Source organism: Apteryx mantelli, chromosome 2 (genome assembly GCF_036417845.1).
Source record: "Apteryx mantelli isolate bAptMan1 chromosome 2, bAptMan1.hap1, whole genome shotgun sequence".
In the NCBI taxonomy this organism is placed as follows: Eukaryota; Metazoa; Chordata; class Aves; order Apterygiformes; family Apterygidae; genus Apteryx; species Apteryx mantelli.
Genome location: NC_089979.1, coordinates 1,279,081 through 1,293,961, shown reverse-complemented (window position 1 = coordinate 1,293,961; position 14,881 = coordinate 1,279,081). Strand labels below are relative to the sequence as shown.

At 53.1% G+C, this 14,881-nt stretch overlaps 1 protein-coding gene across 2 annotated transcripts in view; it reads left to right on the top strand.

Moving 5' to 3' along the window:
• ARHGAP39 (Rho GTPase activating protein 39) overlaps nt 1-14,881 on the top strand; it is a 78,341-nt gene that overhangs the window by 21,172 nt on the left and 42,288 nt on the right. For both annotated transcript variants that reach the window (XM_067292253.1, XM_067292252.1), the window contains exon 2: nt 9,713-9,793. In XM_067292253.1, coding sequence (XP_067148354.1) covers nt 9,713-9,793 — 81 coding nt within the window. The remainder of the gene's footprint in view (nt 1-9,712; nt 9,794-14,881) is intronic.

The following is a 14,881-nucleotide window of genomic DNA, read 5'->3' as shown; positions in this document are numbered from 1 at the left end:
TTGAGGATCACACGGTTTCCTGAAGGCAAGTCTACGCTTGCCCTTATATCGCAGCGTGAGCGGTGAATCCCATTTCAGCGAGGGGAGGCCTTTTGCACGGCAAAGGAAGGCGACTGGAACGCGTTACTAATAGGATCATTTGCTTATCTGCAGAGGTCCCCTCGACACAAGCAGGCTCCTGCAATTCCAATTTTCTTTTCGCAGAGAAGGTTGGACTGGAAAGAGCATAGCCAGCCGTGGGTCGGCTCCTTGAAAGCCGAAACCGAACAAAATTACCATGAGGTCTTTGACCTGTTCAGCATGAACTGGATACAGCCAAAATTGTCAGAGTAACCCTGCTGTCAAGACACGAGGATGGGACCTATTGCCTGGGGATGTGGTGGGGATGGGAGCCTATCCTGCGCCTCTGGACAGCTAAAAACAGTGTCCGTAAGGCCTTCTGCATGCACTTGACTCCTCAAGCAGAGGGTCTCTCTGCACCCAGTCTGGGTACGGGGATGGCTAGAATTTGGGCAGAAGTTGGAAGGAAGGAAATTCCTTAATCTCGCCATTTTTTTCCTGGTACGGAGTGTGTTCCAGCGCTCAGCGGGTTTGCTCAAGGGCTGCTGTTTCAGGAGTTTGTGCAATGTCCGTTGCAACGATGGTTATAGCTTTAAGAATAGCAAAGCCAGGCATCCTCGGCAGAACTCTCTCGGCAAGAGCTAGAAGTCTCTGCCACCACCTCAGCAGTGAAAGCAGGGACAGCCTTGACTGTTGGCAATCTCCTGCTTGGTCCCAGCTGGGGCATAGGCAGATAAACCCACTTCTCAGAGTCCTGCGCTGCTCTCACCGAAGGTTTGTTGTGAAACTGCATCCCTATGCGTGAAACTGGCTGTCCCAGGCTCCCGGGGCTGTCTGGGTGCTGGTTTCCAGTTTCCGCGCAGTTTCGGCTTTGGCCGCTGGCGGTAGGGATGTCGGACGGCTTCCAGCCGCCTCGTTCAGGGCAAGTAGGCGTAATTGCTCCAATAGGAGAGGACGCAAACTTGCAGCATCAGCATGGGTGTGCTTGGGCGTAAAGGACCTCCGGAGACTGTCTGGACGTCCGTGTTGCTCCTGAGCGTGGGAGGGAGGCAGGGGTGCACCTGAGCCCACCCGAGAGCCCTCCGCGCGCTGTCGCACCCGCCTCTGCACCGTCCCCCAGGCTCCCAGTTAGTCCCGTGGGGCGCCGGGGAAGCCGAAAGCACCGGGCTGCGATGCTGCCTGCTGGCGCGCGCTTCGTTCCCGGTACCGGCATCAGGATCCCTCCGCCCTTTTCAGAAGGTTCCTCTTGGTGCCGGGCGTCGCATTAGTTTTGCAGCCTCTGAGGGTGGGCGGCTGCGACAAAGCCGAGCTCCCGCGAGCGGCAGCGCCGTCGCTCCCCTCCGCGGCAAGGGTGCAGGCGGTTCCCGCGCGCGCGGTTTGTCGCTGCAGCTCTTTGAGCTGTTGCTGCAGGGAGCCTGGCAAAAGCAGCCTCCCGTCGGCTCCCGATGCCGCATTGAGCTCCGCTCGGAGCCCCAGGAGCCGGGGAAGCAATAACTAGGTGTCAGCCTTGCCAATGCAAAGCCTCCGGTCTCATGCGTTCGGCCCCGCTGGGGAAGGCTATTTACAGCATGTAGCATGTCTTATTATTTCCCTGCACGTTCTTCTGAGCAAATGCTTTTTGTGCCGCTTGTCCAAACGTGGCATTTATTCCCCCCTTGCGCTGTTTCGGGCTGCTTTTTGTCTTCCCCCAGTGGCAGTGGCAGGCGGTGTCGTCGGTGTTCGGCGTGGGCAGGGTGCCGGAGCTGCGCCGCGCGCCGCAGGCTGGAGCGGGAGGGTCTGCGCGGAGGGTCGCGCCTGCGCGTTGTGGGTTCCCAAAACGGCAGCGTCTGTGCCACCGACGGCCGGAGTCGCTCTCGTCCGAGATCGGCGCGATAGCTCTACGCTCTGGGAGAGCCGCCGCAACCGTGGCGCGTTGTCCCCCAAGCTTGCTGCATACCTTGGGGCACGCTTGAGGCACAGCTCTGGCTTAATTTCCTCCCGTGCTTCCTCGTCCTTGGACACTGCTGCGAGTAGAAGAGTTTGAAGGACCAACTATAGCTTAGCAGGAGGCACAGACTGTCCAGGTTCATGTGCAGCCTTACAGAGCCTTGTTTCTCAAGGCAGGCTTAATGCCAAGACCTGGAAGGTTTTATTTTTCACTTTTTTCTTCCAAAAATCAGTGCTGTGTGCCTGTGCCCCCTGCAGTGGGGAGTCCCGCCCTGCAGAAGATGCTGGCTTTCAGCAGGGATGGAGAGCGGAGGTCGTTGAGGCGTCGGGAAGACCCCTCGCTAGAGCAAAGGTATTTTAACCTTGGTGATGCTCCTGAATTTTCTCGGTGCCTGTTTTGCCTGCTTCGCTCACAGTGGGATATGTCGTTATCGGCTGTCCTGAAAGTGCTGTAGCTCTCGTCCACGAACCTCTCACCAGCGTGGCCGCATCTCGGTGGCCAGCCGCCCAGGAGTGCCCTCAGACTGCGGAGACAACTTTCTGAGCAGGCTTTCTCCACTGCTACAAGACAAAAGTCGTGAGTTTTAGGCCGGCGGTTGTTAATGCTGATCTCAGCCCAATTTCAGACGTGATGAATTGACTTGTTTAGAGATGTCACTTCAGCGTACTTGAGCGTAAATGGGTTGGTGCAGAATAGCCATGCTTTCAGAGATAATATGGACCTCTTGCGGCCAGGGTCCCTCGAGGATTCGGGCTGAGGGTCCTTCCCGCTGTCGTGCTCGCGAGGCTCTTTCCTTCACCCTTGCTCTCCGGATTTTTGCCGTGGGTAGGGCAGATGGGCGACGGATCAATTTGTTTTCCGTCTGCCACGTGAGCAGCAGGTGCTGGGATAAGGCGTCCTCATCTCTTCAGTGTGACGAGTCCCGAGCGCCAAAAGCTTGGTCAGCACCCTGTAGGCTCATGGGAGGGGGGTAAACACAGCTGGGAAGACGAGCAGTCGCCTCTCCCGTTGAACTTTCATTTAGCAACCTGGCGTCTTAATTAATCAAATGGGCTTTATTTCCAATCAGCAGTAATTATCCCCGTGAAGCACATGCAGTGCCTGGAAGAAGAAGCAGTTCTGGCTCCCTTGCAAGCTCCCGGTGCCCCCAGTTACCGTTAACCGGCACCCGCCGGCACGTCTCGCACAGGCCCTTGCTCTCCGCAAGGCAGCGGCGGGAGGATGGGGCTGGTGTCGGATAACGGAGACGAGCAGCATTTTGGAGGGGCACAAAAACCAAACTCGCTCGCTTAGGTTCAGCATAGATGATGTGTTGTGAGGTTCCTCCTAGCCTGGCTTCCCATGGGCAGCAATGTCATGGAGGGCTTCTCCAGTGCCCTTCACCGGCCGCCCGGCGAGCAGGCTGTTTCTCAAGGTTTGCAAGCCAGCACCTTATGAATTGTGCTTTTCTAAAGGTCAGGCCAGCTAGCACGTACGCTGGATTAAGGTGCTTTCTGCAATACCTCTCTCTCTGCCCAGTGACTTTGGGCTGCTGAAATTTCATGCCGACGAGCTACATAGAGAGAGCGGAGCAGAGCTCACTTGCGCTCTTGCATGCAGCATCCCGTCGCTGTTGCGTGAACGAAGCAATAAAAGGATTTTGCTGACGGGGCTTTGCAGACTGTCACAAATCCGACCTACGGTTTGGCGCGCAGGGGCGGCAGGCGTAGGAAGGCTTTTGCTCTTGGTCTTGCGGAAATCTGTGAGGACGCTCAAATATCCTCTGCAATATTGACGGAGGAAATAGCCTCTTCCCTCCCGTGCGCATCCGTCTGCCGGTGCCCAGCTCTGCGCCTGCGCTCTGGACCTGAGCTGGATGGGGGCTCCAGTTCTTCCCTTCCTCCCTTGCTCCGGTCTTAGTGAGGCACTGGGAAATAAAGCTCTTTTCCTGGGTCCTTGGGGCAGAGCAGGGGGTCTGTGTGCTTGTTGTCCCAAGGCCAAAGGACAGAGTCGAAAACTATAAGAAAACTTCATGTCCTCTGACCAAAAGCACTGGATTGACCTAGATCGGAGTCGTTCTAGAGTGCTGCAGACGGGAACCTTCAGTGGGAACTCTTCATACAGCAGCAGGAGCAGTTCCGTTAAAAAGCTTGGCTGCTTCTTTGGCGTTTAAGATGCCGAGGATGGCGCCGTCCTTGTGTTGGGAAGACAGGGCACCACGCTGGTTTTCTCACTGTGCTACCCCTTTGCTTTGTGCAGTTCTTCGTGCAGCATATCGTGATCCCAGGGCAGGAGCCTGGAGCTTTCTCACGACAGCTGATCGCTCGCATATCAGAGGCTCAGTTGTGGGGTTGACCGGCATCTGCAGAGGCACCATAGCAGTGGCGCTGCTCTTGCGAGCTGCGAGCTTTAGGCCCCCCGGGATTGCTCCGCTGTGAAACCGCGTGCGTCTTTGCTTTGCGGGCTTGAGTCAGACCCTTGACTGCTGAAAATTCTGCCTGGTTTGACAAGTGTTTTTTTTTTTAAGTACCCACATTCGTGCACTGGAAATATTTCTGCATTGAGTGCTCGGTTTGGACAAAAGCACTTGCCTCCCCAGAGGGGTCTGCTGCTTGCAGTTGAGCTGTTTTCCAAGTCTGAGCCAGGCCCCCAGCTACGCAACCCCGCCTAGCCGTGGAGCAGGGCAAGTCTCGAGCTACTTTTGGGCTTGCAGGCTGGACTGGATGTCACAGCGCTCCAGCCATGCTCCGGGGAGGCCAGGAAGCACCTTCAGCTTCTTGCAGAGGTCTTCCTCCACACTGGGCCCCAGGCTTCAGGAAAACAAGCAGACGAGTTTGCTATTGCAGCAGGAGACCGGCTTTATTCAGACACTGCAGGACCGAGGTTTGAATCTTGGCTCTGCCGGCTGAGGCTCAGTGTGTTCAGTTCAGCCAGGATGGGGAGCTGCTCCGTGATCTCTCCCTTTTCCATCTCCTGGGGGACGGAGACCTTCACCTGTGGAAGGGGTCCCCTCCCTTTCCTATTGCCAGCCAGCAGTGAAGTGGTGGTGGGCAGCCTTCCTGGGCAGAGCTGGTGTCCTTAACCCTCGAGTCCCTCGAGGTGGCACACCTTAAGGGAGACGTACCTTCAGCAAATGTAGAATTAGACATGCTGATGTCACAGCCTGTCATCTTCGTGCTTTTGCAGCTTGATGAAAGCACACGTTGCGCTCGCTTTGGTGCTTCATCATTTCCATTGTTAATGCGGAATAGCCTTTGTGTTCAGTCAGTCTCATGTTATCGCCTCCCAGGCCTTCTTTGGGCAGAACTGTCATGTGTCCAAGCCCAGCCTGGTCTGGGCGCCACATGCATCCACCATCTCACTTCCCCCTCTTGGGAATGACTAAGGTGGTGCATGCTTTAACACCCGCGAGACTGCTTTTTGTTCTGGTGCAGCTTTCTTTAAATGCTTCCTCCCAACCTCTCTTTGAAGGCGAAGGGATCCTGAGGGTCTGGGTTGTTTAACGCAAGAGGTGTGAAGACGCCTGCTCCGTCCAGACCACAGCTTCCGAGTGAGCTGAAGCAGATCTCTAAATTTTAAGTGTTAGTAACCTTGAGACGCAGAACTAAATGTGGGTCTGTGGAATCTGTTCCAATTATCAAAGATGAAATAAAACTTCACAATGTGACGCTGGTGAACTGTAGCCTCCCTCCTGTGTGTCTCTTCATACCTTTGTCCACCGGAATTGGTTATCTTACTTACGTAAGTCTGTCGCAGGTCAGAAGTACTCGCTCTTGAGAGTTACCTAAGTGTTTCCTCCTTGTGGCATGATACTTATTCCCAATGCGAGCAAGCCCCCAGGCTTAGGGGCACAGGGCAGTTAGCATGTTGCTCTTTTTTTTGGTCTTGGCTGCATACTCTCTGCGACTTCTCGGCGTCTTTTTGTTCGGAACTTTCTAAAATCAGCCCAAAGATAACAAGTGTGACCTTAGCGACAGCTGCAGAGGGGTGAATTTTCAGCTCCGGTGAAATGCATAAGAGCTGAGGGAGTGTCACAGATGTTACGCTGCCGTATTCACTGCGACCTTGAGACGCGCGGCTCGTGGCGTTGCAGATGGGGGACGCGAGAGTTGCCATCAATCTCATCTGCAGCCCTGTGCTTCTGTAGTAGGAGCCGATTGTGACGATAATGAATCCAGCTCTGACTCATCAGTACCTGAATGAGGAGCGATACCACCCACAGGATGCTGACAGCGATTTTGCTCAAGATCTGGCTCTACTGGTGGGGTGGATTTGAAGCTCTCCAGCTGATCTTGATCTTACCTCTTTGCCTGGGATTTTTGGATCACGTACTAGCTTACAAGCATGGATTGTATGTCAGTGAGACCCACCTTATATTCTGGTGTTTTAATCATTTTATCTTAGTAGGAGGAGATGGCAGCCTAAGAAAACTTTCTTTAAAGATTACAAGGTGCTAATGTATGCCAAGTGAACATGTATGTTTGAGAGCAAAACATACTAAACTTTCATCTCACTAGCTTCATGGGCTGTTCCTCCTCCCAGGCATATTTTGGGGCTCCGGTTTCAAATCCGTACTTGGACAGTACATGCAGAAATGGTTGGGTTTGCTCCAGTAAGTCCTGATTTTGTAGATATCTGAAAGACAAGGGGTCTACTGTGCCATGTGCTTTAGGTGTTAGCTCCTGCGTGAAATACAGAATTGAGAGCAGAGTCAGCGCCGCCTCTGAATCTCTCTCTTCAGACTTGGATATTTAATCCCGTTTTTGAATCCAGATGTGAATAAACTCCATTCACGCACTAGCTCACACATACCTCACCTTGTGCATCCAGCTGGCAAGACCAAAGTATTAAAAGCTGCATAACCCTGTGGTTGTTTCAATAGCCTTTGCTGTGTTTGGAAGAGGCTTTGTGCAAACTTATTGGAAACCCTCTGAAATTCCACATGTTGGACTAAAAGCGGCAGGCGTAGTTACTGGGAATTTGCAATCTGCTCGTTTTCTGGTAACTTGCTGGCCAGATGCTTGCAACGCTGATGTATGTTCCTCAGCCCTTCCTGTTGGGTGAGTGTGAGGAGAGGCTGAGGTGCGGGGGCCAGGGTCCTGATGAGATTTCATCCTCTCTTGCCCCTAGATTTGTGTCGCCTCAAGCACAGAAGGTTTGCCCTGAGATGCAAGGAGACGCGTTCGGTGCCCTTGCTTGCAAGTGTTTTGAAAAATACAAGGCCAGAAGGAACAGCTGATGATTAGATGAAATTTTTGAGCAGGGAGGATAAGAAGTGAGGTATACAGTGGGTAGAAAACTTCTGGAATTGCCCTGAGAAGCTGGGGAGACAGATAGTACTGCATTTTCAAAAAGGGATTAAGTCTTTTATGACAACTGATCCATAAACATTTCCAAAGAGGATGTCCTAGAGACACATCCTGCCTGTCATCCCTAATGCAAGCACTGGATGCTGGGGAGGATGACTGAGCACTGGAACAGGTTGCCCAGAGAGGTTGTGGAGCCTCCATCCTTGGAGATACTCAAAAACCATCTGGACACAATCCTGGGCAGTGTGCTCTAGGTGACCCTGCTTGAGCAAGAGGGTTGGACTAGCTGATCTCCAGAAGTCCCTTCCAACCTCAACTGTTCTGTGATTCTGTTCAGGGACTGCCAGGGGAATGGGCTGGGTCGCAGACACTGGCCAGGGGCATGAGCTCTCCCTAAATAACATCTCTTATCGCCACTGTTTGAGGTAGAGCTGCAGCTGTTTGGGGGCTGGAGATGCTGTTGCTCTGACCCAGGAGGGCAGTTTTTCTAGATTTTTTCCAAAGGATCCATGAAGTCCAGCGAGTAGGGCTGTTGTCTGAACGCTGAAACTGTGTATGTGGGGGTGTCTGCAAATTTTGCATGTGGAAGCTAAGGCAGTCCTGAAGTCTTTGGTTCCTGGGGAAACCTTCAGGAAAGGTGAGGAGCTGCCCTCCCTCAGGCTCCCATGGCCCTGGGAACTGCCTCGGCGATGCAGTCCTGGGAAGCTATCCGTGCCAGAAGAGAAATCTGTCTGCTGCGATGGAGGGTCTTTCCCTTGCTCAGCTTTAGGACTTCCAGTTCATTCTTTCAAAAGCTTGTCTGAAGGAGACCTTCCATGAGGTCTTCTCCCAACATCCATTGCCTTTCTCTTTGGTAAACTTTAAGGATGGCCTGCCTATAGCAGCAGAGCCTTTCTTCAGGAAGCTTCCGGGGCATTAGTTCCCTTCCATAAAATCTGCCACGGCATCGCCCATTGCGGAGGAGATCCCGTAACCTTGGATCTGGGTTCAGCACTGGGGTGAGAGCTGCTACCTTGCTCTTTCGAAGAGACTGGCTATCGTGGAAGAGTAGGTGCTCTCATTCACATGCATTGTAAAGGGAAAAGGGATTAAGCAATTCACCACAGTGCAAGGCATAATTTCAGGGCTCAGAAGTCTCATTAAAATTGGCTCTGACAGAAGCTTAATTTTATTGCCACTTGCCTGAATAAAATTTTTGAGGTCTATCCTATTAGGAAGATTCGTTTCTTTTTCTTCTTCTGAAACCAGCATCTGCTCTGAATTTTATTAATGTGAGCATCTTAATGTGTACATAGGCTTTTTTAACGCTGCATCTTAGCTGCTCAAAAGGAAGTTATTTCTCCAGATGTTTGCTGTTACTGTTAAGTTCTTATGTGGATCAAATGTCTAGTAACTTGTTGAGTGCATGAATCGCTGTGTGTTTTATGAATGAGTCTGATTATTTGCACTTCCCACAGTGGAGGACTGTTAAGGCAAAAAGACCTTTCCTGTGCACATTAAGCAAACACTGGAGATGTGTATGAGCAATATCTGAAAGTATTACCCTTAGACAAAGACTAATAACTAAATGCACGCATGGAGGGCACGCGTGTGAGACCGCTGGGGAGGTGGGAGGTCGAAGCGCCTTGGGACCAGCGAGCGACCCTGAGCGTCGCTGCAGGTCCGGTGTTACGTGAGAGGCACTGCATTAATGCCATCACGCATCCCCGGGTGTTTTTCTCCTTGATTCTAGAGCAAATGTGCTTGGGAAAGTTGGGTTGGCCAAAAGGAATCCAAAGGAGATGAGGAGGAGGGCAAATCTGCCTGCATATCCAAGGCCCCCTTTTGGAATGTGTTTTTCTGCACGTAGATGGCCTAAATAACCCGAAGCTGAAGAGCATTATGCAGATAAACTAAAAACCCTGGGCCTGGCAGAATTCAAAACATGCTGGGCAGGGGAACACGCCAAGTGCCAGCTGCGTGTTAAATACTGGGTAACCCCGACCCTGCCCGAAAGCACTTCAGGGGTCTAAAATACACGACGACAAGACTGGCATTGGCGTAGAGTGAGGCAACGAGGCGTGGGGAAGGGACGCACGTGGACAAGGGTGGGACAAAACCATGAGATATTTAGGATCTGTCCAGGCATGTCCACGGCCATTCTTCACAAGTAACATGTGTTTAAGGAAGAACATGATGTTTCCAAGGTTTGAAATGAAGCTGGAGACCGCAGCCATGAAAGAGGGGTCATCTGTTAAACAGCTGATTAATGACTCAAACCTTGCAGCTACCCAAGAGATGGGAGTAGGTGCCAAGGGCAGAGCCCAGGCTGAGGGGGACCAGGAGCCCAGCTCTGTCCATGCATCCTTGTTGATCGTAACCTGAAGGAGACTTTTATAGGGGCGTTTGCGAGTCGCAGCCACTGCTGGTAACCTTGTTCACCATTACTGTATTGCAGTTCCTCGCCTTCTGGAGTGTTTGAGAAAGAATATGACATTTATCGGGATTACAATGCAGAAGGTCAACTCCTCCACTACAGGTAGCTGAACTTTACCTCCGGGGCCGGGGCTGCGGGTCTGAAACGTGGCTTCTGCAGCGACGTGTGGGTGTGGGGCAGCCCGTGTGCTACGGGCAGGCCTGCGGGGAAGGGGCAGGGGGTGACGCACAGATTTTCTTTGATCTCTTCTCATTCTTTCCCCTCCCGTTCCCCCTACACGATGTGTCTTTTAGCTCTGTTACCACCCTTAAACAAACCTCAAAATATATATTTTGCTGGTTCTTTGGAGCAGGGACCATCATTGCCTTTTTGCAGCGGTCCCAATTTGCATGACCCCAAATAACAGAAATTGCAGCAGGGGAGAAGGAGCCCCCGGGCCAGGGCTGTTTAGCGATGGGGTCACAACTCAGGCGTCGGAGCTCCCAGTCCATGGGGTTTCATTCGCCTTCCACCGGTGCCTTCAAGCTTGTTTTTTTTCTCTGAGCAATGATGACTTGAGATTGTAGCAGGTACTCAGCCGCAGGAGCGATTGCACTGGGCACGTTTCAGGGGCTATAAAAATTGAGTTTCAGGCAGAGGGCTGCCTGTTGATACAGTGCCGTCTGTGCTGCTGCCTTATCACTGCCCAGCTGTTTATGTAGGAATTTTACATAACAATTTTCCAATATTTGTTTTTATTTCTCACTAATGAGAAAGCTATTAAAAATTGGCAAAGGAGAAGTCACTAGGTCTGCGGGTCCGCTCACTGCGTGTGGCGTCCTGGAAGGTTAATGGATCCAGGCAGGACGGGAGCGGGCAGACTCGTCTCAGCCGCGCTCCAGCCACCTGAAGCTGGACCTGTCGCCTCTGGGCGCTGCCAATCCAGCCCCAACGGGTGCTAGGCTGGGATGATGGCTCGGAACAGCTTTCCACCCCACAACCAATTTCTAGGCTCTCTCCTAGGATTTTCATGTTGACTAAAAACAGGTGTGCTAAGAGCACGCTTGGACTATCTGTAAAAGCCCTGACTTTCTATTCCATGATGGTTTGTGTTTGTGGCTCGTGAAGTGGTACCAACACCCACCTGGAAGTGTAGTGACTTCTCATCCCAGAGGTCTTTCCATGTTTTTGTTGGCTGATGGCTCTTTTTGGAGGCGTGGGTATCCATATCCATTTGATCCGTCGCCACGGCAAGCCTGGCTGATTCTGCGCAGTCTCCTTAGAGCCCCTGGAGAGGCCAGCCTGGAGATGGGAAGGCCTCCTGAGAAATGAAGTAATCTCTTCCAGCCCTGGGGGTCCAACTGCTTTGCAGACTCTATTTGTAAGACAGATATGAGCTTTCTCTTGCTGGAACCTACTTTTCAGGTACTCGGTGCTAAGCAAGCTGCCACCTCCAGCTCTCGCGGATTTATGTTGCTAGAAGCTGTGGCGTCTCGCTTGTCTTCGTCGCACTTCAAAACGCCCCTCGCCGAGTTGGCAAAGAGAAGCGGTTCAGGTTTACAGATGCTGTGAGCATTTCACTAGTGCTGTTGTGGATTAACGCCTTGAAGGAACCGGCTGATGGTAGCGCTCGAGTGGGTCTACGCTGGTGAAAACCAAGAGCGGAGCACGTCTGCATGGATCGTTAGAGCTAAAGGCCTCTGTGCTGGGACTCCTGGAGCCTGGCTCAGTGCCAGCTCACTGCTTTTAGAACGGGCTTATTTGCCCTCCAAATCCAGGGTGCTGTGAACCGGGCTGAATTTAGGGTGCTTGAGAGTTTGCTCTTGTTGTGGCCCGGACGGCTCCTTGGCAGCCCCTTCTCGGTGGCCAAAGGACGCGTCGTAGCTGAGCCGCCTCGTCCTGCCTCGGGGCATTTGAGAGGTGCCCAATTCAGAGGCTGCCGGTGAGGGCGGAGGTGATGCTGAGGCTGTGCAAACTCAAGGCATTTCAGCAGGGGCCGGTGTGACTTCCCTGCAGGCCCAGACGGACCAGTCTTGCACTGGCTCTCTCCCACCACAGGCAGGTAGTATTTTGTCCTCCTAGCTGCCAGCAGCACCCGATTTAAACCAGGTGGCAACAGGAATAAACACCTGTGCTGGACTCCTCCTCATCCAGGGCTTTTACTAATTGCAGACCTGCTAACGAGACGTGGCCAGCGTTGGCCGCTGAGACACTGTTGTGTCAACCCTGAAGCCTTCTTCTGTTACACCATATTTATCCCAATTCCTATCTTTAAGACAGCAGATCTGTTGCTCTCGGCTTTGACAAATACCCACAATTTCTCCGCTCCTCGGAGAAACAGTGGAAATGTGGGAGAGTTCAGGGCACCCCCAGCTATTGCTCCTCTCTCTGTGTCTTTGCTAGGAGCCAGGATTGGAAACGCAACTTGCTTTGCATTCCCTTCTCCGGTCTGTTTACTTTTGGAGCCTTAAAGCTCTCCAGGCGCTGCAGAAGGCCTCCTGCCGGGTGACGCGAAGTTCATGGAGTACACGCGCTTCCTGCCAAATGTTTGGCATTTTGAGCCTTCAGGACGGCGCGGAAGGGTTGCCTGGGAGGTGGTGTGTGATGCACGCAGCAGCCTTCGCTCTGTAGCGTTTCTGTAGGCTGAACTGTCTCTCTTTCCGTTTTCAGATTAAAGATTTTATCTGCGGCCAGGCCTGAGCCCGGCAGCGCGTTTCAGGCTGGGTCCGTGCGACAGCGCGGAGAAAGCGGCGCTCGGTACAGTTTGTTCTTATTTACGTCGTGCCGGCGCCCAGGGCCCTGCTCAGGGGCCAAGATTCCCGTGGCGCGCGAACACGGCGAAAGCTCGCCCCGAGCTCCGTAACGCGGCGGATGAGACAGGAGGGGCTGATGAGACAGTCTGCATCAGCGTGGTACGCGGCAATTTCAGTCTCGGTTCAAGACAAACCCAAGCGTCCTGCGTAAAGTCACCCAAAAGCGTTGGCCGTGTGCCATCCTCCTAGCGACTCATCCCCGTCCGGTCAAAACCCTTGGTTTGAAACTCTTGGTCATGGGGTGAGGTGCTCTTGGCAGGAGGCGTTGCAGACGTTGGGAGAGGTGGATTAAAAGCCGGCAGCGGGCAGCTTGCGCTGGTGGCCCGTCACCTGTTGCAAGCATCTGCTTCCCCATGCCTGCTCTGCCTGCCCTGTAATTTAGCTCCTTCCGTGGTGGCCTCCCAAGGAACCGGTTGGACTGTTTAGACTGTCAGAATTAATTGCCACTTAAACTAGGCGGTGAAGAACAAGCTTTCTAGGAGAACGCAGGTGGTGATGAGATTTCCGATGTAGCCCTAAATCAGTAACGCGCACACAGATACGCGCACACTAAACGCCAATAAAAAAGCTAATGTTTCCGTAGGGTCTCTGCGAGGCATCCCCACAGGGTAATAGCATTTGGCATTTCTCCTCTCCTACAGAATTCTCTCCGAGAAGGCAGCGCGAGCTCGGAGAAACCTGCCTAATGACAGCGTTTCTCCTAGGCTTCCCCTCTGTGCGCTGGATGAATTTAATACCCTTTCTGCAGGCAGGAACGGTGAAGGGAAGTGATTTGGCAGGTCCGGATCCATCATTTGGTTTGGAATGGGAGTTTGCAGGTGCCTCCTGCTCCCCTGCTTTGCTGTTAGGCATCAAACTTGTTTAATTTGGAGTTGGCAGCGGGAAGGGAGGCTGCATCCAGGGGAGCAGCTGAGCAGAGCCAAGCAAGGCAGAGGGCTTACAGAGACTCGCCGGTCCGCGGCCGCAAACAGCACCGAGCCAACGGGGCAGCGATTCGGCACTGATCGGTTCTGACTCGCTGCCAGCTGGGTTGTCGCGCCGAATATGAGCCGCGACAAGATCCGAGCGAAGCCGCAGGTCTTGGTGACAGCAGTCTGCCCCCGCGAGCCGCCTGCAGCCCCCGGCCGCCGGCCCCGCGCGCGCAGCTGCCTCTGGAAGCAGGCAGGACGCTGCGCCGGACGCCAGCCAGCAGCCCCTCGTGCAGCAGCTGCCTGGGCTTTCTCTCCCTTCTGAAAGAGGCCTTTTCCAGTAACCAGGCAATTAAAAGATTAAATTTCAATGCGGTTAGCACAAACGACCTGTTTGCATCAGCACGTGCTTTGCTGCGGGAGATGCCTCCATCGTTCCTACCCCAACTTTCCTGCCTGCAAAAACCCACAGGCAGCCCTTCCTGCCCTCCCCCCAATCAGTTCCAGCCAGGATGCTAATTAGCAGCTTGGCTTAATTAGCTGAGAGTGGACTTCCTTCTGGAGGAACCAGTCTCAAGTGCCCTCTGTCTGTGGGCTGCCAAGTGAGATGAAGAGAGGAGCTGTTACAGCTTAGGGGTTTTTTTTAACTGTATGAGTGCCACACGCACGCACACATGTGTGACTTGACTGTGCCTCCCTTGTGCCAGCTGCTCTGGCTCTGGTGGCAAAAGCTGAAGACAGACCTTGCCAGTCCTACCTAGTTTTAATGTTAAGCTGCCTAGGTTTAACGTTAACAGATGGGATGTTAAGGAGAAGGGTGCAAGGCGTATTCTGAAAATTGCCTCACATAAAAGTATCTTGGTTTCAGCTTCCCCAGCGCTTGGCTGGAAAACTTTTCCTGAGCGTGGTGCGTGTCCCAGGCTAGCTGGCAGGATTCCCTTCCACAGCTCGAGCCCTCGTGCACTTAATGCCTGCACTTCCCCCAGAGCTGGGCTCCCCCCAGGTCCTTCAGATCCAGCCCTGGTTATTCAGCAGCTTCCAAATGCCGTTCATGAAACGATCCTGAAGGCTTCACAGTCGGATGGGAGATCAGGGCTCTGACAGAACAGTCTTCTCGTGTCCTTCCAGACTTCTCCTCCTCTCCAAATCTTGCATTAGTCCTGCAGATATTTCTCAAAGCCGTGGTAAGTGCAAGATGCCTCCTTTGAAGAACTTTGAAGGACAAGATAAGAGGTGGGCAGATAGCAATCTTGGCAGAGGGATGGAGGATTAAGTTATACAACAAGGCTGTAGGTCTCTGCGGTGGCTGAGGAAGCTTGGTGAGAGTTAGTCTGTCGCTTGCTCCCTTCTGGGCATGTGTCTGCTTGTGTTTCTGTCACCTCCCCTCTGTCTGGGAAAGGAAGAAGCTGTAGGACTTGCAGATAGTTGGACGAAGTGTGCGAGCCGGGTGGTTTGTGAGGGAACAGCAGGCCTTGAGTGAAGGCCTGAAG